This window comes from Gymnoscopelus braueri (genome assembly GCF_963280865.1).
Source record: "Gymnoscopelus braueri genome assembly, chromosome: 20".
Taxonomy (NCBI): Eukaryota; Metazoa; Chordata; class Actinopteri; order Myctophiformes; family Myctophidae; genus Gymnoscopelus; species Gymnoscopelus braueri.
In genome coordinates, this window is record NC_137622.1 from 32,712,577 (window position 1) to 32,736,155 (window position 23,579).

The 23,579-nt window shown below is 41.2% G+C and overlaps 2 protein-coding genes across 5 annotated transcripts in view; one reads left to right on the plus strand and one right to left on the minus strand.

Moving 5' to 3' along the window:
* Positions 1–925: 925 nt before the first annotated feature.
* Positions 926–8,048, minus strand: trmt12 (tRNA methyltransferase 12 homolog). Of its 2 annotated transcripts, XM_080415486.1 has the most exons (7): positions 7,909–8,038; positions 5,959–6,124; positions 5,364–5,562; positions 5,125–5,275; positions 4,918–5,027; positions 4,457–4,614; positions 926–3,270 (listed from the first exon to the last, which is right to left on the minus strand). In XM_080415486.1, exons 1-7 carry the CDS (start codon positions 7,959–7,961, stop codon positions 2,893–2,895), a joined length of 1,215 nt encoding a protein of 404 aa, XP_080271612.1. In that variant the 5' UTR covers positions 7,962–8,038; the 3' UTR covers positions 926–2,892. The 2 variants fall into 2 exon arrangements, with proteins under 2 accessions (XP_080271612.1, XP_080271613.1); XM_080415487.1 differs by lacking the exon at positions 5,959–6,124 and having other exon boundaries at positions 7,909–8,048.
* A 3,120-nt stretch (positions 8,049–11,168) lies between these two features.
* Positions 11,169–23,579, plus strand: part of zdhhc9 (zDHHC palmitoyltransferase 9) — a 31,873-nt gene continuing 19,462 nt past the window's right edge. For all 3 annotated transcript variants that reach the window (XM_080416511.1, XM_080416512.1, XM_080416513.1), the window contains exons 1-2: positions 11,169–12,172; positions 20,539–20,699. In XM_080416511.1, the coding sequence (XP_080272637.1) occupies positions 12,006–12,172; positions 20,539–20,699 (328 nt within the window). In that variant the 5' untranslated portion in view covers positions 11,169–12,005. The remainder of the gene's footprint in view (positions 12,173–20,538; positions 20,700–23,579) is intronic.

The following is a 23,579-nucleotide window of genomic DNA, read 5'->3' on the forward strand; positions in this document are numbered from 1 at the left end:
ATAACAGTGATATACTTTTTTCTAACTTTTTCACAAAAAACGTTTTTTTCACACCAGTTATTTACATAAGGATATGGTAAATCATTTGCCCTGGAAAGTATATCAAATCACAGCATCTGTATTTTCTATAGGCTAGTGATGACTTTTCTTTTTAAACCCATCCATGGAACTGACCTCAGCGGCTTAACTATCTAGATCTATGCGTAATGACTGAAACAAAATTATAACATATTTCAAGACAAATGGACCATTTACAACTTTTAAGATGAAAGTGTCTAGTTTTATCAACAAAATAATGGAGAGAGGGCTTAGACTTTCAGTATCATCACAATTTTGTATTGCAAGTATTCGCATAATATGTGGAAACTCTTTGCAACAAATATATATATGATTACGATTCCTCAATATGAAGAATTTGTCTTGGTTACACTGAAGCAACGGTCGAACAGTGTAGAAACATTTCAATTTACAACTATTTAATTTAAAATATGAACATAAGCTGAAAATGCTAGAAACTACATAATGACAAATACAATGTACACTATAAACTGTAGAGGCTGGTGTAGTAGCATAGGTACCTGGAGATACAGTAAATTAATATAATTACTATACATGTTTAAAGTGTACAGAGTGTTTGATAGAAGTTGGCAGGCAATATTCTCTCCTGCTCGCTTCGGCTGTAACCAATGACCACATTGGCTGACTGGATGTTCTCTATCATATCAAGACTGATGGAGAGATAGTCTCTCTGCTCAGAAAACCTAGGTTACAATTACAATGTAACTTTCTCATCTGCTGCTGCAGTCTGTCCTTGTCAGTACGAGGCAGCCAACCAGATGGTGGTGGATGCAGTGAGGATGGACGATTCAATGATGGTTGTGTAAATCTGGACTATCATTTTCAACAGCAGGTTTAATATCTTCAGATAGTGCAGGAAGAACATACAAAAGTAGCAAAAATAAACAATCTACAATAGCTGATAACCAATATTGGAATGCACAGTGTAGTCATGTGTGAGAATAAACTTATTTTGTGGTAGCACTTGTGACACCCAGACCCTGAGGATAAATGACAGATCTTAATTATCTCTCATTTCAGAATCACTTAATCCATTACATCAGGGGTTTGAACTGATTATGAACCAGGGACCACCACCCTGTCTAAGAATCAACCTGGGGACCAATGTTGTGTTGGGAGGGGGGATATGGGCATGGTGTGTGTGGGGGGGAAGCTTGAAGTTAAATAATGACGGTTAATGGCTTAATTTAATTTGTTAATTTGTGGTGAATTAAATCAAGCCCTTAACAGTCATTATTTAACTGAGATATGCTAGTGGTCCAGAGCTAAAAAAAAGATAACCACTGATCTATTCCTTACCCATGGTTGCCCTTATTCTGTTCTCTTAACCGTCTAAATAAACTTTAATGTTAACTGATTCATCGCAACTTATGTATGAGTAAGGAGACACATGCGATTGATTATATGGGATGCGATTGATTCTAACTCCCTTTTCTGTGGAAGTACTTGACGTCCGACTTCCCAGTAATTTAGTGCACTGTTTCTAAACTAGTGGTCGATAAAAAAAAACTTCACTTTCCTACATTACTAAATGCATAGTCAGGCTCAGGGACCACATGCAATGCCTTCACCCTTCACAGACCACCAGTAGTCCACGGACTACCAGTTGAAAACCCCTGCATTACATGAAGGTACATATAAACCAAAATCCATGTATTGTATGCAGTCTGTCAGGGTGCCAATAGCATTTTAAACTTTTATCTTTTGCGTAGTCTTTAGCATTCAACATTAGACTACACAAAAAAATAGCATGTTTTTGGATTAAAATAGGTAAAATGACAAGGTGAATGTCAGTTCTATAAGATTTCCATTCATTTACAATATGTTCTGAAAATGGGGAGGAAGCTGATTAGATGAAAGATTTTGTTAATCTTTACAACAATATCAAATATATGCATATTGCCAGTTGAGTCTTGACACTTAAATTAAAATTCAGGCACCAATGCATATGTACACAGAAGTGAAAGAATATGTTTTGACAGCATCTGTCATCAAGTTTTTCCAGCACTGCTGCGAATTCTCTACATTAAAAATTATTCATCAGCATCATGAAAATGTATAAATAGGTTTTCCTTTCTCTTTAAACAATACAATTTATAACCTTGCAAACAAGGCTTAAAGGATTTGTTACTTTGTTCTTAACAGCTGGCCAGGGCCATTGCTAGGTTACAGTAAGATAACTAAGGAGTGTGCTCAGTGCTGATATCGGTAAATATGGTGGAATAATATCTCATTACAGAACATAGTAGAGCGGTACTTTGAAGTTGAGACAGTATGTTGAGCACACATGAGTTTGGGTTGCCATTTCAAGCATTCAGTGAAATGGGCAATCTAAAAGTTCACAATGCGTTGTGAGTTTGTAGATGGACCATTTTTGCTACTTTTGTGCAACAAAGTAAAGAAATAAAAAGATGCAATATGGATATACAGTGTTATACTTATAACCATCATTGGAATTAATAAATAATAATAATGAATTGCATTTTATAGCGCTTTTCCAAGTGCTCAAAGCACTTTACAATGGTTCATTCATTCATACGGGGGGGGGGGGGGGCATTGGGAGGTGAAGGGGCGAACTGTCGACACCAGCGTCCTCACTTTTCCCACCAATGGTGGCAAGCTAGCGCCGACCAATTCATTGGAGGCAATGTAGGGTTCAGTGTCTTGCCCAAGGACACTTCGACACTAACTCTGGGGGGCCGGGATCGAACTGGGAACCTCGCGGTACCCAACCGGCCGCTCTACCAGCCACTCTACCCCTGAGCCACTGCCACCCTAAATTGTAGTGTTACGTAGTTTAGCAGTCAGTTCAGCTTAGAGTGGTCTGCACTCCAGGTCCAGCACCACATGGTGAATATGAGGTGCATAAGACTTAACATGCTCTATATGCTGGATACTTGTTGTCCACGGTCCACAAGTGATGTCTTTGAATAGAGCGGCAATGCGGTGTGCTGTGTCATCAGCCCAGACTTGCCAAACCTCTCTGTGGGTCTTCTTAACAGAGGCTGTTTGGTTTAGTTCACTGGTAGCTGGATTGACTGCTGGGCTGTGTACTGGTGAGGTAACATTCTGGTGAATGTGTAAAACACCCCCAGTCTTCCTCTTCAGCAGTCGACAGGCAACAGGCCAGCCCTCCTCAGAGCTTGGTATTAGTCCAAGGTTTACTCTGTCTGCAACATCACATAGCTGGAGCTGAGAATCATCAAGCAGATTGGTTGTTACAGTAAATGGTGTTCGAGTTCTCCCAAGACATTTAAGTAATAGCTGTACTACTGTAGTAGACAGAAATGTAACCACTTTCAACCTGGCATTCCTATTTTCTGCATGCCATTGTAGGCGAACATTTGAAAAATCTACAACTCACAACACATCAAAATGCACTGCATTGTGAGCTTGTAGATCAGCTTTATTTATTTATTAAATATATATATACACTGCTCAAAATAATTAAGGGAACACTTTGATCCCTTACATTTCTTTGAGCAGTATATATATATTTTCTCTTCTCTCATCAAGTAGGTTCACAATCATAAAATATCCAGACTTCAGCGTTTATTTATTTTACTGTTTTTGAAAGTATAAAATAGAGCTTAATTGGTTAACTAATAGCTGTATTACTGTATGATATATTGTGTTGACCATTTCCATATTCTGATGGAAAAGTAAACATTTTTATTGCAGAAGCAGGAAATTGAAAGGTTGTCTGCGTGGATGGCATAATCATGCAGACATCAAAACTACAGCCAATTTCCACTCTCTGCAATGGCCTTGAGAAACAAGATTTCACAGTGAATTCTGGTTATTGTAGGACCAGACAACAAAGTGCCATGTTCCAAAACATTACGTTTACTCATTTTGTTTGTCATTTGCTAAACACTGACACAGTGGAGCATTCCTGTAACTACTTTGAACCTGGCATCTCTATTGGGCATGTCATTATAGGAAAACATTTTCCAATGTCACATCTACAAGCTCACAACACATCACGATGCAACATGTTGTGAGCTTCTAGATCAGCCATTTTCATGCAACACCGTCATACAATCATAGTATTAAATAGGATTAAGTGCTTAATGGTTTATTGCATGATTAAGTGAGGGAAGCTTCAGTCATTGTAAGTCAATGATGATTTATGTTGAAGAGTGAAGTAGTCCCACACAGGAGTCCCGCACAGCTTATAAACTTTAAAAGTTTAATGCGACGTTTCGGTCATAGACCTTCATCACAAGCTGCAGCAGGGTGTGGAACTCCTTCAACATGTCTTTTTGTTTTACACAACTGCTCTAAACTAATTTCTTCAGGTGTAAAGTGTCTTATTTATTCTTATGAAATGAATGATTAATGCTATGAAATGTAAAAAGAGATGTTTCCTTCTTACTTGTCTGTTGTCTCCATAGTGAACAGTACAGCGATTTGATACCTTGTTTTCCTCAAGGTTTTTCCTCAGTGCTATCACTGCATCAGCATTCCATTCACAAGCATGAATGTGGCTAGCTCCTGCATGCACCAAATATGGGAGAGTAAAGTATCCAATACCTGAGACAAAAAGATTAATTATACCTGAGATTAATTGTACTTATTAACTAAATTTAAAGGGATTGTGAAGTAAAATATGTGATTCCTCTATGTATGTATACAATAAGAAGTGGGTGAAAACATGGAAACTAGTTTCAGTTAGCGATGTACGATATAAAAATTTCGTCCAATAACCGATTTAATTTTGTGGTACCTTTTTTTTTTAAATACAATAATAATCCAGATAATTTAAGATGGAATCACAGATTCCTGTGTGTAAAATATATTTTATTTACAGATGATGGTTCTGTATAGTTTTCCTACCTGCATATAGATCCACCACGGTCTCCCCTCTGCAGTCAAAAGCAGCTACCCGGAGCTTCTCTGTGATATTACCAGCTGAGAACATGGATTTGGTAACATCAAAGTCATACCTGAAACAATAATAGGACTTTTAACAGATGCAACTTCATATGTGGGACAATGTATAACATAAAAAGACAGTGCTGATTGATTAGGCCTATGTTTCACCTTATTCCATTGTCTATATGTGTCACCCAGCTGTGTTCTCCTAAGAGCATGGTCACCGTAGGTGTTCGAAAACCATCCCTGGAGATTTGGCTCATCTGTGCCAGGCGCTTTGCACCCAGCCCCTCGGTGACGGCTGGCCACAGCTCTTGACCTAGTGCAGTAAGTATAATGTATTGTAACTGAATATTTGGCACACCTCTTGATGAAAGCAAAGTGTAACCGAAAGGTAAGGCTGTTACCCATTTTCTTCCACACTGGCAGAGAGAAAAGGTTGTCTGCCAGTATTACCAAGTCTCCATGACGTTGGTAGCTGTGAGGAATGTCCCCTTTCAGATCCTCTGTCCAGCTCTCTCCATAAGATTCCAACAGATCCTGCAGGACTTTAATTAGTTTATTGCCAGTTGTCCTTCCCCTCTCCCTCTTTGATTTTTGCAGTGCCTGTTTCAGAAACAAGACAAAACAGAGTGAAATGCACTGCATTTTTAAACAAACCAATTCACAGGAAAAAGCAAGGTCTTATGCACACCTGATCAGCTCAGAGACGGGTGCGTAGACAGGGATACATCTAGAATACAATAAAATGACCCACACACCGTCTGCACTTGCACAATAAGGACAATTTTATTTAGGCTACGTTTCGGTCAATAGACCTTCTTCAGGCATCTGTTGCTTGAAGGTCTATTGACCGAAACTTTGCCTAAATAAAGTTGTCCTTAATGTGCAAGTGTAGACGCCGGTCATTTTATTGTTTTCTAAACAAACCAATTCACCCATTGCTATTACTGTAGGTAGTAATACTGAATAGTACTACTCCAACACAACAGCCTCCATTACCTGACTCCAAACAATTTCACAGATACCATTGGAAGCCACTTGGTTTTTGAGGCTTTGCAGAAGGTTTGATAGACAAGAAGGTAAGATGGGCAGGGCCACTCTCCCATCATAGTTTTTCTGTAGACAGAATCTCAGGTCTAGAATTCCTTGGGACTGCAAATCTGTCCTATGAAATAATAATAATAAACAAACAGTAAAAGAAAACAAAATTTCAAAATAAATTGTTTGATCTAAGGTTTACCAATCAACCGTCTGTATGCAGGATCACAATGGAAACAAGCCCCTAGGAATTATTTTTGTGTTATCCCTGTAATAATCATTGTAAAATCGTACCTTTGTACTATTTGCAAACTGTTAATGAAGTATTCAATCAATCAATCAATCAATCGCAATGGGCATAAGATCACCTAAACTATCTTAAACAAAGTAGCGCTTTCGTAGCCCTAGAATGGCTGTGATATTACATACATGTATTCGATATACACAGCCAGTGGTGTAAAGTAACTAAGTACATTTACTTAAGTAAAGTTTTACTTGAGTATTTCCAATTTCCAATACTTTTACTTCTACTCCACTACATCTCGGATCCAAATATTGCACTTTTACTCCACTACATTTATTTGAAAACTTTAGTTACTAGTTAGGCTACTTAATAGATTTAGATTATTACAAAACAAAAACTCAATAACCACTTCTGCCCTATATACTGTACATTTCGGCCATTTGAAAATATTTCCAAAAGATTTTTATACATTTGAAAACTTGAAATGGGACATTCTGCATAATGAGTACTTTTACTTTTGTTACTTTAAGTACGTTTTGATACCATACTTTTGTACTTTTACTTTACTTTACTTTTACGTAACAGAATAATTCTACATTGCAGTATTGATACTTGTAAGGAAGACATGTGAGTACTATATCCACCACTGGTGATATGACATACATTTCATGTATTCCATACATTTCTTCCAGTGCAGTGAGCGCATATATATGGGGCACACAAATCGACAGGTGATATTAATTACCCCGCAATAACCAAGTCAAGTGGCAACTGGCAACTGGCAACCAAGTCCCAGCATTTCATTATTGGGTGAGTACAAACGGGGCGCTATGAATGAGTCGCCAACGCAGGAGGGCATAGGAGGAGTGATCAATGGTAGCCTTAGATCAAGACTATCGTATATGTATTTGATCGTTTTGTCATTTTTATATCTACGAGTCTTAGCGACCCCCCCCCCCCCGTTTGCCCTGGAATGTCACCAGTAAAGCCCGTATTTCTCCAAACAAATGTACAATGCAATATTGCCCCAAATGTTAACTAGGTGTCCGGAGTATTTGTGCAATGTATTAGTCCACATTTTTCAATAAAGAAGAGTTTTAATGCCGTCTGTAGCCAATTCTGTCGGAAGTTCCCAATGGGCGGTAGTGGCGGGGCGCATCCGGTGAAAGCCAGAATTACACTAAATGTAAACAGGAAGTAAAAGAGGGGGGGAAATGGCGTTCGGCGACAGACGGGATTAAAACACTTCTTTATTGAAGAATATGGACTAATACATTGCACAAATACTCCGGACACCTAGTGAACATTTGCGGCAAGCGGGTAAGCACCTTATATTTTGCATTTGTACATGTTTGGAGAAATACGAGCTTTACTGATGACATTCCTGGGTAAACTTTAGTATCTTACTCACGTAGATAAGAAAGTAAAAGTCAGACTCGATAAAATACATCTACGATTGTCTTGATCTAAGGCTAGATATATGGCTGTGTATATAAATGTATGTGATATCACAGCTAGCGATTTCGTAGCCCCAGAATGTCTATGATCTTACATTAATTTACTGTATTCCAAATGTATGTACCGTAAGATCACAGACATTCTAGGGCTAAGCGATTTCGTTGCAATTACAGTATATTTAAGCAAATATACGTTCTCAACCGGGGTACCTCATTTTCTGTGCATGGCATTGCGGGACACGGACGCACGGGACGTGTTCCATTTCAACGGCCCACGAATACAATATTTGACCAAACAAAAGTAATCGTGAAAAAAGGATATCAGGAAGAAGACCTGCAATGTAATCTTAAACATGTTCCCTGTCGGACTATTATTATGACCGGACAGTTTGAAGAGGAAAACTTTATTGTAAAAAAAACAGACAAGTTATGATGGACTGTAGGTCGTGTACATCCATGATTGCAAATAAGAATCTCAAACAAAGATGCCTTTTAAATGCAAAAATTGAATGGGACATCACTTCAGCGACTAAATTATATCCCAAGCTCACGGCCAGTCGGCCACTCTGTTGATGAAGGTATCATCATGTACCAATAGGTGGAGACAAAGCCAAAAGATTACATTCATCACAAACTTGTATTAATAATGGCATGTTACATCATAAAAGCTAAACCACGTTTATTTCCGTGATATGAGCAATTCCTTCTTCAAAGCACTGATCTGTATGAATTACATCCTCACATGGTAAATTAATTTATGGTAAATTAAAAATGTTTTTTTTTGTTTATGAGCGGTGTGTGTGTATGCTGAACCTGTTGCACTAACATGTAAAATCTTTATTAAATGTATTAACAACATAATATATTTGCTCGGAAATCTAATGGAGTAAAAACAAATTCACTATGATTGTAATACTCAAATGAAGGGCATGAAGGCAAGCTGTTCCCACTGTCCAACAACATGTGATGACCACTAGACTAGGCTCTGAGGCAGAACTAAAAATTCTGTTAGTTATTGAAGCCAGAATTTTAAGATTCTAGTATTTGAAACATTTACACACTTGACTTTGGATTCATCAAGCTCTCCTCACACAGCTTTTATTATTTATATTTCAGACCTGAGATTTAAAAAAACTACTTCAATCACCTATTCCCATCCACTCCACATAAAAGTGGCACACAATATCAAATGTATGACTTTTACCTGCAAGTACACCTGGCATTCAGCCTGAGTTCACGGTTCAGCCGAGGATACGCCTGACAAGCCCTTAATCACTGATGGCCCTCCGTGGGTATTGATGTAAAAAGCGAGACTCCAGCTGATGGTGAGTGATGTGTGCTATCTTATATCTACTACTTTACAGCCTCCGGTACATTAGTGGAAAGGACATCTATTATCCACTCTGGGTCATCTATGGTTTTGTCCAACCTGCTGCTCATGGTAATGTTACTGTACATGTCATCAATTAGTGTAGTCCTTTGTGTGCACACTAAGGTATAAAAATGGACCCTTAAAACAAAAATATTTTACTCTCATAATATTCCTTTTTACGTTTTTTCTTAACACCGTCTGGTTGTAAATACTTTACTTATAGTGTTATGACTTAGTCTAATATATTGATATTTATATTGGATCTGATCTTCCTACACACAAATATACATATAACTTCTGCTTCATTGAATAGTACAGTTGAGCTGCCCCCAGACATAGTACACAAAAGCAAGAAGTGCAAAAAAGGCCTCTGCTAAGTATGAGAATAGGTGATTTCCCCCCCACACATTATTTATATGCATGTGTTAAACATAAAAACTAGTTGATTATTATTATTATTATTATTATTTTTCTTGTTGTTACTACTAGACTGGTGCCCGTACTCGGGGACCATGCAAGTTGGGAACGATGTAAATCGGGAACGATGCAAGCTGGGAATCCACGCCCACATTTGAACATTTGATTCTGTGTAAAAAAAATACTAAAATACTTAAACTGCAAAAAAAAGTTAAATATAGTATAATATAATTAAATATTCAAATATTTTGACACAGAATCAAATGTTTTATGGTCATGACGATGCAAGTTGGGAACGATGCAAGTTTGCAATGCATGCCCCACCCATTTATGCAATATCCGTTGTAGCCTACTACCCAGCGCAGTACCCACTTGAACTTCCATATGACCGATCGACTAAACGTTGAGATACGGGTATCCCCGATGTCGTCAAAAACTGCAGACGTTGTGTTGATGATGTACATGCATGGGCATACACGAATGGAGTTCCATTGTACACGCTACTAGCACTTGGTGCAGCAGCACAAGGTGAAGCAAAGCTCGGCCAATCCGTGAAACCACCGGATTGTCCGGAAATGCAGAGAGAGAAAGCACAGAGATTCCGGACAATGCAGTGATATTAGTCTGGCCATTCCAGGCTAACTAACACACACACACATTTGAAATATTTATGTCCACATAAACAGAAGTGCAGAAGTGCAGTCAGATAATGGGAAAACAGCCAGTTACAAAGTGCATGTAAGGCAGAACATTGTACATACAATAATGTTGGCATACTCGACAAACACAGCAGACAACAATCATGGGTAAAGGAAACAACGCCTCCTCCAAATTGAGCGGCTAACTGTTTGGCCCTCCTTTTGGAGAGGCCAGGCATTTGAAGGCCCCTCACAACCAACTTGTGCACGTGCGTGCCCTATAGGGCTATAGGCTACCAAAGATAAAAACCTAAAGTTTACATCTGTAGCCTAGCTGTGAGATGGTCTGCTCTAGCTGATGATATTTTAGCACTTTGGTTAGGAAGGCTTCCTCTAAGCTGTAATAAAAAGTACAGCCAACCTCGAGAATGAACACACACACACACACACACGCACACGCACACACACACACACACACACACACACACACACACACACACACAGGTTTTGTGAATTTAAAGATGGATAGATGACTAGCTGATTTTTGGAAAAGCCACCTCTGATGATTGCTAAAGAATGTGGCTTTTAATTTGTCATTTTCTTTATTATATAAGTGGTAATACTTTGGAATATTTGGTCCCAGCATTTGGTGGACTGATAACAATTATATGATGCAGATAATTCAATAAATCAGAATTTGTTCAAACAGTCATGTACCATATACTAGTGTAGTTTTGTTACGAAAGGTAGGAATAACTGGAAAATATTCCCTTGTCATTGGAATGTATAGGCTTTAAAGTGACCACTTGAGGGTATAACCTCAGAAAAATGTGAAAATCTGTAGCTGATTACATTTTTTTTTTTTTTTTTTAGAAAACAAAGTTGTTTTATTAGATGAATGTGGTTTACATGTTATGTTTTTTCCTTTGTTCTTTTTTATTTCATTTTACCTGTTCTGTCCCTTTAAGATTAGACAGTTCAATCTAGGCGTGTTTCCTGCTACCATTGACTAAACCAAGCAAGCATTGCATCCTGCGGGAAAGCACAGCAAAATACACCTTATCATACAGGCCAACGACTATTTTTATTTGCCTGCTCGGAATCGAAACGAGGAATTATCTTTTATTATTTTTCGTAAAGAATCAGGCTTATGCGCCATCTTCCAGTATATCTCATTCCCTTATAATTTATTGGAACATGAAACATTGCGCCTGTTTGATCATTTATGATTTATCGAGATGATATGAATGTCAACTGGCCAAGGTCCAGTCTTCAAATGCAGGAACCACCACGACTGGATATTTTTTCTCGTCGCCAAAAAGATCCGCCGCAAGCATTTGGATACATTTCAATCAACAACAATTTTACAATATTCAAGGGACAGCAGCAACGAATCGAGATTGTCAGCTTTTAATAGAGCGAGGCATGGGAGCTGGATATCATCGGAATGAGCTGGTGCATTCATGAGAAGAGAAGCACTTGTCTAAAAAAATATGGATGAAACGTTAGTGAAGATATGACCGCGACGCATATACATACATTGATAAAGACGCTTTATATACATTCGTCGCGCTGAGATACATTTATATTCGGGCTGTTATTGAACCTGTCATGCGTCTTTGGATTGTGTGACATTCTTATTCAGCAGTATTTGTTAGTCTACTCTACCCCAGGCTGTACGACCACACCATCTTCAGCGATTTATTGGCCTATCATTATTTTAGATCATGGACTGATTTAATACCACCACCACCGGAATGGACAAGGCTTAGGCTACACTTGATCATTTTTTTTTGTATTTATCTTAAAGCTAATGAATCCTGTCATTTAGCAAAAAAGGACACCTATATACTGGCCCGAAACCGAACGAAGGCATCACCATGTCGGCGGTGATGATGATAACGCGCAAGGTGCGAAAATGGGAGAAGCTCCCGGGTAAAAACACGTTCTGCTGCGATGGACGAGTGATGATGGCCCGACAGAAGGGCGTCTTCTATCTGACCATGTTCCTCATCGTCGGCACCTGCTCGCTCTTCTTTGCATTCGAGTAAGTGACAGTCATTCATACATAAGTTGTTCTCAACCTTTTCAGGCCGCGACCCCCCAAAATATTCATATTTGAACTGGAGACCCCCCCAAAATAATCATATTTAAACTGGGGACCCCCCACCCGTACAAGCACTTGGAATTGTAGGAGTTGAGGTATTACATTTTGTTTGACTGAGTTCCACAGATAAATATTGTGAAAATAGCAGATCTACAAGCTCACACATTGTGAGCTTGCAGATCTGCTATTTTCATTTTATAGGTATTCAAAAGGTATTAAAAGTCCTTAAATTGTCATCTGGGGACCCCCCCAAAATCATGTGGGGATCCCCCTGGGGGTCCAGAGCCACAGGTTGAGAACCACTGCACTGCCTTACATCTCTGGTCGTGGATGGTCAATAGCGGCTTACTGTCAAAATAGTGCAGCTATTGTGACCCACTCACACCAGCAGCTCTGCTGAAGGGGCCCTGTAGCATGTCTTCCATCAGTAGACTATTGTTTGTTTATTCTGATGCTTGCTCTACATTCATAAAGGCACATTCTGTCAGACACTCAAACTGGAGCCCAATATTATGTCCCCATCATGGTCAGCAATATGGACCGTTTCGGATTGTGGTCTGTGTCTAGTACTCTTCGCTCAAAATTCACTCCAAGGGACAGCAGGGATTTACTATTGACTACTCCTGTAGTGTTTAATATTTAATTGGCTCTGTGAAAGGGCCTCTTGTTGTCTCAGCATTTCTCCTATCTATCTCAACCCACTAGCACAACCCAATGGATCCATTAGAACACACACCATCAGCGGCTCACCATTTGCAGCATGTGTTTTCCCAAACTACTCTTAAGGATTTGTCTTTTTGTCTTAAGAGAACACTTGTTTTTATTTATCAATATACAGTATAGTCCATCAATTTCTCAACAAAACGCTACCCCATGATCCCACCCACCCCATTTCCCTTTTACTCTCTGTCCTCCTCTCCTTTTCTCAACTCTACAATCCCACACATCAGGCACAATCAAAGTCATGGCACTGTAACCGTATTTTGAGTATAGGTGGGCCACACGACAGCTACCGGCACAAATTGAACGAACCAGCTAGTTGCTAGCATTGGCCAGACTGATAACGTGGATTCATTCTCACGTTCCCCCCCCGGTATCAGTCTGGACTTCGGCCCATAGGGAGCGAGGATGAGAAATCAGATTTTTTTAAATGCTTTTCACTGTTGTACGGACAGCATGTTGAAACGCAGTCACTGATTGGCCCGATCATTTTCTGATTTCTCATACTCGCTCCCTATGGGCCGAAGTCCAGATACCGGGAAGGAACGTGAGAGTGAATCCACGTTATCAGTCTGGCCAATGCCAGGCCAGCTAGTTGCTGCTCCTGCATTAGCACAAGCCCATCCCATCCCTGTCTCCTCTGTACTGTTATGGCAGTGTGCTCTCCTCTTATTTAGCCTGGACAGAAGGAGCTGTTGTCCGGCTTGGGCGAGACTGATACCAAGCGCCAGGGCTCCGGGAGGCCTTGCAGTGGCTCTTGGCTGGAGGCTCGATAGCACAATACGTTTATATTGCAGCCCAGAATGATCTCTCCAGGGGCATACATATCAACATGGAGATTGAGCCAGAGAGGGAGGAAGGGATCAGGGTGGAGGGGTGGGGTAATCCTAAACTCAACCATTACAGGGCAATTTGAGACGTTATCTGATTTGAAACCCCTGCGTGACAGAGTGTGGCCATACTCTGCGATAAGGCTCTGAGTTTTGGATGCATCTAATGCATGATGAATTAAATGCATTGCTGACATTTGATATAATAATTATTGTAGCTGTACCAGACCAATAAGCAAATGTGTTGTGTTAAATAGGCCTTTGGGCAAATAAGCAGGAGAATATTATATAATATACATGATTATTATTATTCATTTTATTTATTATATTTACAATTTTTGTCAAAAAATCGTACAACTGGTTAGTTGTACCAATAGCAATTCAACCCCTATGTTTTTGCGAACGCGGGAGGAGGCGCGGCGAAGCCGCGCCTCCGACCAAGTGGAGCTTACTATGTAACCCTGCTTGGGTTGTGTCTCTGTCTGTCTGTCTGTCTCTCTGTGTGCACTGCCTGTGTGCAGCTCCTCTGAGATAAGTAAATGTCCAATTTAGACGTACCATACATCAAATGAAAGGTCTTTGAAAACTGAACACACCTGTCAAGGTTGCGTTTAAGCCCGCCCCTTCCCCCGGAAGCCACGCCCCGGAGAAGGCTCCTAAAAACTCCCCATTGAAACCCCATGTTAAATGAAAAGTGCCCGAATCGCTCCCAAACTTTTTCTACCCCCCCTAAGTGGGGGTCTACGAACAAATACATCGGGCTCGGATTTTGGCTCCGCCCCCCGGAAGTGGGTGAAACAGGCACTTCAAACACTTTGTTGAATTGTTCAAAAACATTCCAAGTTTTTTTTTTGTGAATTTGTATTTTTCTAAGATGCTCCTTTTAACGCAGATTTTTTTTAAAAAAAAAAAATTTTTTTTTTATTGGTTACTTTTTTTTTAATATTGTTTTTCATTCTTTTTTTTCTTTTTTTGCGTTCGCTTACCGCGTTCGCGCGTCTTACTTGTGATATGTAACCATTATTATTTGGGTGTAATGGTACAAACAATCATTGTTTTGAAGATAAAGAATGAAGATAAGCATGTTAATTTTCATAAACCTTGGTGTCGCTATTTTGGGCACATTTTCCAACATTTTCTAAAGTTTGATTGTCTTTTTGTCATATAGCAGTAGCAGTACTATATATGTTGTTGTGTGACAAATAGACTTCCTCTATATTAACGCCTTAAGCCCTATATTATAATTAGGACTTAATTATCTGTCAGAAAAAAGTACCACTATTGTGATATACTATTGTTATAACCATGATCCCTGGAGGAGAACCAACCTCTTGCTTTCTTTGAGCCGCTGGTCTTTCTAAAGCGATTCCAGCGAGTCAATTTGTTTGAGACCGTGCAAAGTACTGATGATGCGTTCTTATCTCATCATCTTAGCTCCACCACACGCACTGCCTGTAGCACTACTCTCTGAATGTGAGGATTCATTGCTTTGGTGTTGGCTTCAGGGTGAGCCGTAACGCGCTGGGGCACAGATGGAAGAACAGAGAGACCAGTGTCCGTCAGCGTAGCCTGGAGCACTTCCAACAACAGCCAAGCAGACGTCTCATTCTTATCGCCGGGCATCAGCAGCCCATGTCGAGAGGCGGCACTATGCAAGAACTAGCGCTAAATTGCGGAAATGAGCTACGAATACACAATCAGACAGAAGGCCAAACAAATGGGTGTGTGAGTTGGTGTACCCAGTCTGTTTTCTTACTTGCTCAGCAGATTTAATTCAAGGATTGTGTTTTGCCCCCCCTCTACTCAGCAGTGATTCTATTTTTAATTGGATTTCACATATTTTCATTACATGACTATTACTGTACTGTATGCTGTAAACGGGAGCTTGCCTGTGATAGGAAGAAGGCTTGATTATCCTCTGGCTCATATTCTGCATTTGATGTCCCCTTAGAGCTACTCACATCCTATGTCACACACACAGTACATGTAACACATACAGTACATACATAGTGTGTCTCTCTATGTTTGTGTCAGGGCTGGGCAATATATTAATATACATTTATATCGATCGTGTTATATGAGACTAGATATCGTCTGGGATTTTAGATATCTTAATATTGTGGAATCGTGATATGGCATTATGTGTCTTATCATCACACAGTACGATATCGTCACAGTATCGATATCAAAAGTGTGTGTGTGTGTGTGTGTGTGTGTGTGTGTGTGTGTGTGTGTGTGTGTGTGTGTGTGTGTGTGTGTGTGTGTGTGTGTGTGTGTGTGTGTGTGTGTGTGTGTGTGTGTGTGTGTGTGTGTGTGTGTGTGTGTGTGTGTGTGTGTGTGTGTGTGTGTGTGTGTGTGTGTGTGTGTGTGTGTGTGTGTGTGTGTGTGTGTGTGTGTGTGTGCGTGCGTGCGTGCGTGCGTGCGTGCAGTAGTTAGCGTCCATGAAACTTAGCCAGAGGAACAGGAGTCTACTGGCAGTGTGTCACCTGGGATGACGAGCCATGCCAGCAGGGAAGGTGCATGCATGTAGTGAGGAAGACTGCATGTTTTGTCTGTGTGTTGTCGTGTGCAGGTGTTCACGAGGCCACGTGTGTGTGTGTGTGTGTGCTTTATTAGATTATGGTGTCATAAGGTGGAGGACACAGTGTGCGTAAGGTTGCTGATGGAGTGGCCCCCTCCTCCAGTAGTGGGGTTGTAAGGAGGGGAGGTGCAGTGCTGACCATGCAGAGTGTCTGTGGCCATAGGGGAGATCTGGTAACAGAGATCTGAGTTCCCCCAGCCACCTCCACCCCACCCTGCCTCCCAGTCAGCCCGTCAAACAGCGGCTCCTGGCTGCAGTTTACCAGCCAGGACCTGTGATTTATGCCCAGCTGACAGTACATGCCCCATTTACAATAACCATGATATACTGTCTTTGTTCTCCGCGAGCTGCCCTGGTAGAGGGTGTGTTGTTTTTGTTGCTGGTGAGGAAGAGATGCTTTTACCCATATTATCATGTGCCCTGCAGGTAGGGAATCAATTTCTACACAGTCAATTCTGGGGTGTTCACTTAACCAGATGAACCCATACATACATGCGTACCTATTCTGGGCATGTCATAATGGGCGAGCATTCGGCGAAAATAAGCAAACATTCTGTGAAAATAAGCACACAAGATGTCGCGATGTGTCATATTGTGAGCTTGTAGATCTGCTATTTTCAGCAAAGATGCGTCGAGGGAAAATAGGAGGTTGCCAAGTATAGATCCCTGAGGGACCCCGGTCAACAAAGTACACGATTTCAAGTAAAATAGACTCATAAGGGTCACTGGTGTGCACTCACTGCATATCTAGTCTTTATTTATTTCATTTTTTTAGGAGGGGGCATAAGGTTTCGGACTCTACTCGGTTTGTAGATAATTGTGGTACTGGGATGTGTTGTTATGCATGTATTGATTTTTCCATAAGCGCATTATGTGGCCCTTCCCTCTAGCTGCCAGGCCACTGGTGTTGTGTTTCATGCGCCTGAAATCAAATCATTCTCATCAGATTCACTATTATTTTTCATTCTGCCCTTGTATTTAGCAGTTCAGCTGTTTCAGGCTCATGATGTAACCTTCTTTAATCCCAGCTGCTTGATGATTCCTGTATTTCATGGCACAGTACTTGGTCCATCAGTTATATCATACAGTATTTAAGTGTTGCATAATAAAGATAGGATAGGATTTAAAGGTAACAGATTGTAGCTTTAATACATCCATTCAGAAATGCACTCGCAATCCGGATTAGGGTATTGAAGAGGTAAAAATGTTGTATCTCTGACCAGATATTTGTAGCTAAACTGCTCATACTGTAGCTACAGTAGTGGTCTGCATGCATCCGACTAGGGGAGAAGGAATATCTGCCGCAGAGGGATGGATGAAGCTAGCTTTTTATCAGAATTTCTGCTGGGGTTATGGATGGAGCAATTTGCTGTGGGTGGGGAACTAAATTACATTTCCAGCATTTGTGTAAGCGGTGCTCTACAACAAAGTTACATTATTGTTTTGCTACGTAGAAAGGGAGCGTGACTCACAGATAATTCAGATGTTGTTAAAACAAAGGGAAGTTACAGAGTGTCTCTGTGTGCTTACACAGCAAGTGCATAATTAATTTACATTTTGATTCTCACAGATCTCCAATGGCTTGCACCTGTAAAAAGGCAGAGCATGAAATGTTCAACACGTGCAAAGAGTCAGGATTTGCTCAGGAATAAGCCTACATCTGACGTTGATATGCTCTTGGGTTTAGTCATACTACAATAGAGATGATTTGAATTCGGCAAGAATCCTTCAGAAGCTTCCTATCTCCAAGCTTGTATCATGCTGTGTTGAGAGGGAAATCCCACAGATCAAAGTGTAGATTAGAGGTTCCTAGTGGCCGCCTGGGAACCGTAAGCTTCCCAGTTCAAATCCTGGCTATTTCCTGGATTTGCGTCAAAGTGTCCTTGAGAAAGACCCGGAACCCTTAACTGCTCCAGATGAGGGTGGTATCTTGCATGGTTGCCTCTTGATGTCGGTGTGTGAATGTGAAGCTAACGCAAGCGCTTTGGATAAAGGTGCTATGGAAATGCAGACCTTTTACTGAGAATCCCCACCTCTGCCCCAGAGGCTAGACACTAGACAGTTTGCGGTGAACTTTACACCCCACATAATTTACCTAATGTCCCATGGCAGAGACCGTGATGGTGACTTTGCATATAGCAAAAGTGACGGTCATCTTATCTCTTCTGTTTATTCAAAGAAGACACATACGGTTGCATTTTAGGAGTAGGCCTCATGCTTGGGATATGACGAAAGTCCACTGTCTAATGATTTTACAGCAGTCGCTGTGGCAGTCCATTAAGTCTGAGCTAAATATAGATCACACAGCCTTCTTTATTTGCATGGCAAGGTCAGAGAAACAGGGGAAGAATAAAGTAAAGAATGCCTTAGAAATGTACTCATTACTCCATAGTTTCAGGCAGGTGACACTAGAGAAAATAATTTCCCTGAGGGCTGATTGATGGCCTGGTTGGCAGAAACAGATTTCGCTGTGTGGGGGAAAGGGGCCTCTTCCAATATTTGGAGTTTTTTTGTCACGGCTGCGGTGACTGATAAACACCCACAGTGTCACTGCCACCCTGAGGGAAACGGCCACGTCCAGGAAGGATGTCGAGTCCTCCTGATGGGAAGCGATGATGTGAGTGTGCTTTGAATACTTACCCAGTCATCAGGACTGCAATTACACATTACCGACTGACTGCGGGGCCCATAGGCCGAGTCCCCCGCCCCGCCCTCTCTGTCTGAATTGACTGGCTGTCCTCTGCTGTCTTCTATGCTAACAAATGGAACAAGCATTCTTTTGATCTGAAGCGGTGGAGGTTTGTATCGATTTAATCTGTGCTGACATTTTTCCCCCCGTTGGTGTGAAAAAGCATCCGTTGGAAAAAACTAATCAGACCCGTCCGGCAGGTGTAGTGAGCCATTTGTGCCAGTATGCTTAGGTATGCTGACTTACCTGGCTTGTCTAGATGCTGCGATACTGTACTAGGAATAGTTGGACTTCGTTCCATCCTGTATTATGTTTTTTCCCCCCCTCTCTCTCTACTCCCATTCCTTTTCCACGTTTCCTCTGAGCTGTATGTATTGTGGTGTAAGCAGGAAACGCCATCCAAACAAGACAAAGCAAAAACGTTGTTGATAACCAAACGAGGACAGTTTCATTCTTCTTCTTGTTTCTTGCATTACATAGCATGTATCTTCAAATCTGCATTTTTACAACATTTTTACTTCACATAACATAATTATTGTCAGACACAATACCCCATATCACACAGCTTAGTGTATTCTGACGATGATATCAGCTGTGCATGTATGACATGCGATACCCAGTTAGTCACATATACTGTACAACAGGCTATGGCACAGTACGATCGAATCCCGTAGCACTATTTAGCATTGCATTATGAATGTATGATCCCTCCGCATGGGATGCAGATGTGTGTGTGCGTGCGTGCGTGTGTGTGGGGGGGACTGTGTAGTTTATCTATTAATAACTGCATGCACAAGCCTCCAGTCTGTGTTGCCATGCTTTGTGCTGCAGCATGCATCGGGCCACCATTGATGAAGACTAGGCCTTTTTGCAATGTTGGCTGTAGCTGGGCTTGGCGATTGGAGTGATGATACCGTGTCTCACCACCAGTCGCCCCACCAAAAGTGTTGTGTATTCACCACCATGCACTCCAGCTTAGCCCAGAACAGGTCAGATCAAGGAGCATAGTGTCTGACAGAGGCTGGTTCATGACCTCATGCAGAGTACACCACTACAGATTGTGTATCATATTGTTCTCCTATCCACCAGCTGCACATGCTGCCCTGTTTGTTTGACAATTAGAAAACACTGAAGTCTAGTCTAGTCTCTCATTGATTATTTGAAAGGGAGCGGTTTCTATTCTGGCTGTTATCTCTTCAGTGGATTTTCTGTAGCAAAGAAATAAATAATGTATAAATGTTTAAACCAGATAGCGAGTATTTGTTTGTGGAATTAAACCAGGTCAACACATGATTGCTTTGTGCCCATAATTAACAGCTCAAAGCAGAGGTAATTGTTTTACTAGTCGCACCTAGATATTGCATATGCCCTTGTTTATTGCTAACTGAAGGAAGAGCAATTTCCTTGAATGAATTTGTCACAGTTTGTCCAGCCTTTTTTACTGAATTTTTAAGCTATAAGGTTTTTCTTTTCCTCCCCTCTATAGATGCCCGTACCTGGCTATCCATCTGTCCCCTTCCATCCCAGTCTTCGCAGCTGTGCTCTTCCTCTTCGTCATTGCCATGTTGCTGAGAACCAGCTTCAGTGACCCAGGGGTGCTTCCACGGGCCCTGCCAGAGGAAGCCACCTTCATCGAGATGGAAATTGGTAAGCTAAAGGGATGTTTTACGCTACTAAAATCATGTATCAAATCAAACTGGTTTCAGTGGAAAACAAGAAAGCCTTCGCACAAGTATTTCCATTCATTCTAATTATACTCACATTTATTATTTTATATTTGGATTTGTCTGTTTATTGGAAAATTGCGGGGGGGGGGGGGACGTTTACCATTGTACAGTAGAAAGTAACTTTGTAATGCCAACAACCACCAATCCTTCATCTTCATCTAATCAAGCATTACTTCACAGAGTTAAATGGTTATTGTAGTTTGTGTGCCAGATTCATCTTCCACCCCTTTCTGTTATTTGAAGATGAGGCGCCCTGGTGCAAATTTAGAGTTCCTCTAAGCAATGGGGACAAGGTAGCAGTCCTTTTGGTTTATTCATGTTTGTTATGCTTTATTTTGGTTGGGGCTGTTCATCCGTGGATGCTCTGATGAGACTAGTCCCTGTTTGCTTTTGAAGTCTTATCTATAACACACACACACACACACATACACACATACACACACACACACACACACACACACACACACACACACACACACACACACACACACACACACACACACACACACACACACACACACACACACACAAAGGATATTGGGTTTTCCTAATAAATGCTCTGGTTGTGTCATTGACAGCAAGCCATATGTTTTAGTAATGACGATAAACCTGGATACTGGAGACACAAAGAACATGTTTTGTTATGCTCGTATTTAATGGATTTTTTATGACCACTTCCTGGGCTGTCCAGACTCTGCGTACCACTCTGAAGGGATAAGCCGGTCTGCAGTATCTCTGCCACATCCTCGCCTGCCTCTCCACTCTTCCCTCCCTCCCTCCTGTCTGATCCCTGCCTTCATTGTGAGCGGCGGCTCGTCTTTGTGCAGCACTGTAGTGCTGTAGCACCGTGTCCTTCAGCCATCACATGCCCTCTCTCGTTCCGGGCAATAGGGCCAGTTGGGGGCAGCTGATCAGAGGCATTTAGGCAGAGGATGGCTGTAAAAATAAGGCAATCACATGATTCCTAGAACCCAGTGTCCCTATTCTGGGGCAAACATTCACAGAAAATAGCAGATTGAGAAGTGTTGTGTAGATCGGCAATTGTCACGAGGAACTTTGGTGTAGAGGGAAAAAAGGAGTGGACCAAGCCCTGGGCCACCCGTTTAACTAAATATATTTATGGTTTAAATGGTTAACTGACTGGATATGGCTTTTCGAGTGGAGAGTCGTAGCTGTGTGCTTACATGAGGAAGCAGTGGACTTGGTTAAAGCAATGCCTCTCAATCACACTGTGGAAACCACACGCACCTGCTGCACGTGGATTCGCATGCGCACACGTGCCGCGCAGATTGAGTTTTGTTTATGTTGTCCAGTACCCCGTGTCCCTTATCCTCGGTTAACATATGGTGAACCACAGACTAGACGGTAGCCTTCAAATACCCCTCAGTGGTATCCTACTTCCGGTCTCATGCCATTTTGGCATCCATTTCACACACCTGCCAGCAAGCCTGGGCTTGGTCAGGTTCAGGCAAAGGTTCCGGTTCAGGTTACTTTATGAGTACCTGTAGGTAGATTTGGTTTGTGGCAGACAAGGCATCAAACTTGAGAGACATTGTACAAACAACACCGACAATAGACTTAAAAATAAAAAAATAAAAACAGTAGAATAAATAAGGTAATGCAGGAAAAACTATCGATAAACAAACGTACTTCTATAGTATCTGCGGAATGTTGCCACGTCTTGTACATCTGAGTGATTGCTGCCGGAACAAAGCTATTTTTATACTGCTTTGTTCTACACCTTGGGACTGTCTTTGTCTCCGCCACAGCGAAGCATTCATCACACTGATGCTAAAATGGGCCACACAGCTGTGCGAAGCATGCACTACTGCAGCAGCAGCAGCAGCTAAAGACAATGTATTTATTTCAATGGCCCCCATCCCTCACTGAGATCTGTTACACGTTGTGTAAATATGCTTGGTTAGCTAAGTGCCGTTGCTAAAACAGTGGTGTGTGGTGTGTAGGTGTGCTCACAGAAACCAGGCGGTCTTCAGGGCAGGCAGGCTGTTGAGACTCGGCTAACTCAGGCATGTGTTGATAAAGCCTCGTCTGCCTTGGTGCTCTGTCACTTCAGCCAGTTAGTGGCTGCCTCCAGGGGGGGGGATGCTAATATGAGGAGAGGCATCCTCTTGGAATACATAATAGCATTGGCAGACCATCCTCGTTACCCAAGGGAGTGGCCTCATTCCCTGTGAGTGGTGACTCATTAATTTATATTTATATTTATACAGTCTTTTGCCCTGAAAGCCACTTATTTGATATTCTGTGCAATTATATTACCCAATATTTCTCTTGTCCTGGATTTGGTACAATCTGATAAAGCCGTTTTCACTGTTTTCCAGATATTGATCTGCCCATTTCTCACAAATGGCTACCACACAGGCATTTAAGCAATCTTGTGTTAATTTCACTGTTGTATCAAGGCAGGGAAACCTTTTGCAATATACACCACAGCACATTGATACGAGCCCTTTTGCACAAGATATATGTGTGACATTAATTCCACCTACTGCACAATATGTTTTAACCAGCCTGGACGTTTATGCAGAAACGTATCCAGATATAAATGACAGAATCAGTATAGTAAGTATAATAAGTATAATAAATGTACAACCAAGGGTAGAACCAAATTCTTAGCCAGGAAAGCGCAGTTTCTGGACTCTGCCAGTCTTCGCTTATTAGCAAACTCACTGGTTTTATGTTGTTTTGACTATGCCATTGGCTCATGGTACGGTGGCCTAACCAAAGCCCTAAAAGAGAAGTTGCAGGTTTCTCAAAATAGGTTGGTCAGGCTTGTCTT

Excerpts from the sequence above, each read along its gene's own strand:
- trmt12 (XM_080415486.1), bottom strand. The coding sequence starts at position 7,961 with ATGGAACACGTCCCGTGCGTCCGTGTCCCGCAATGCCATGCACAGAAA. Across the intron at positions 5,276-5,363 it reads GCCAGTGTGGAAGAAAATGG|GTCAAGAGCTGTGGCCAGCC; the intron begins GTAACAGCCTTA and ends TTACTGCACTAG. Across the intron at positions 3,271-4,456 it reads ACTATGGAGACAACAGACAA|CTCCAGCTATGTGATGTTGC; the intron begins GTAAGAAGGAAA and ends GATGATTCTCAG.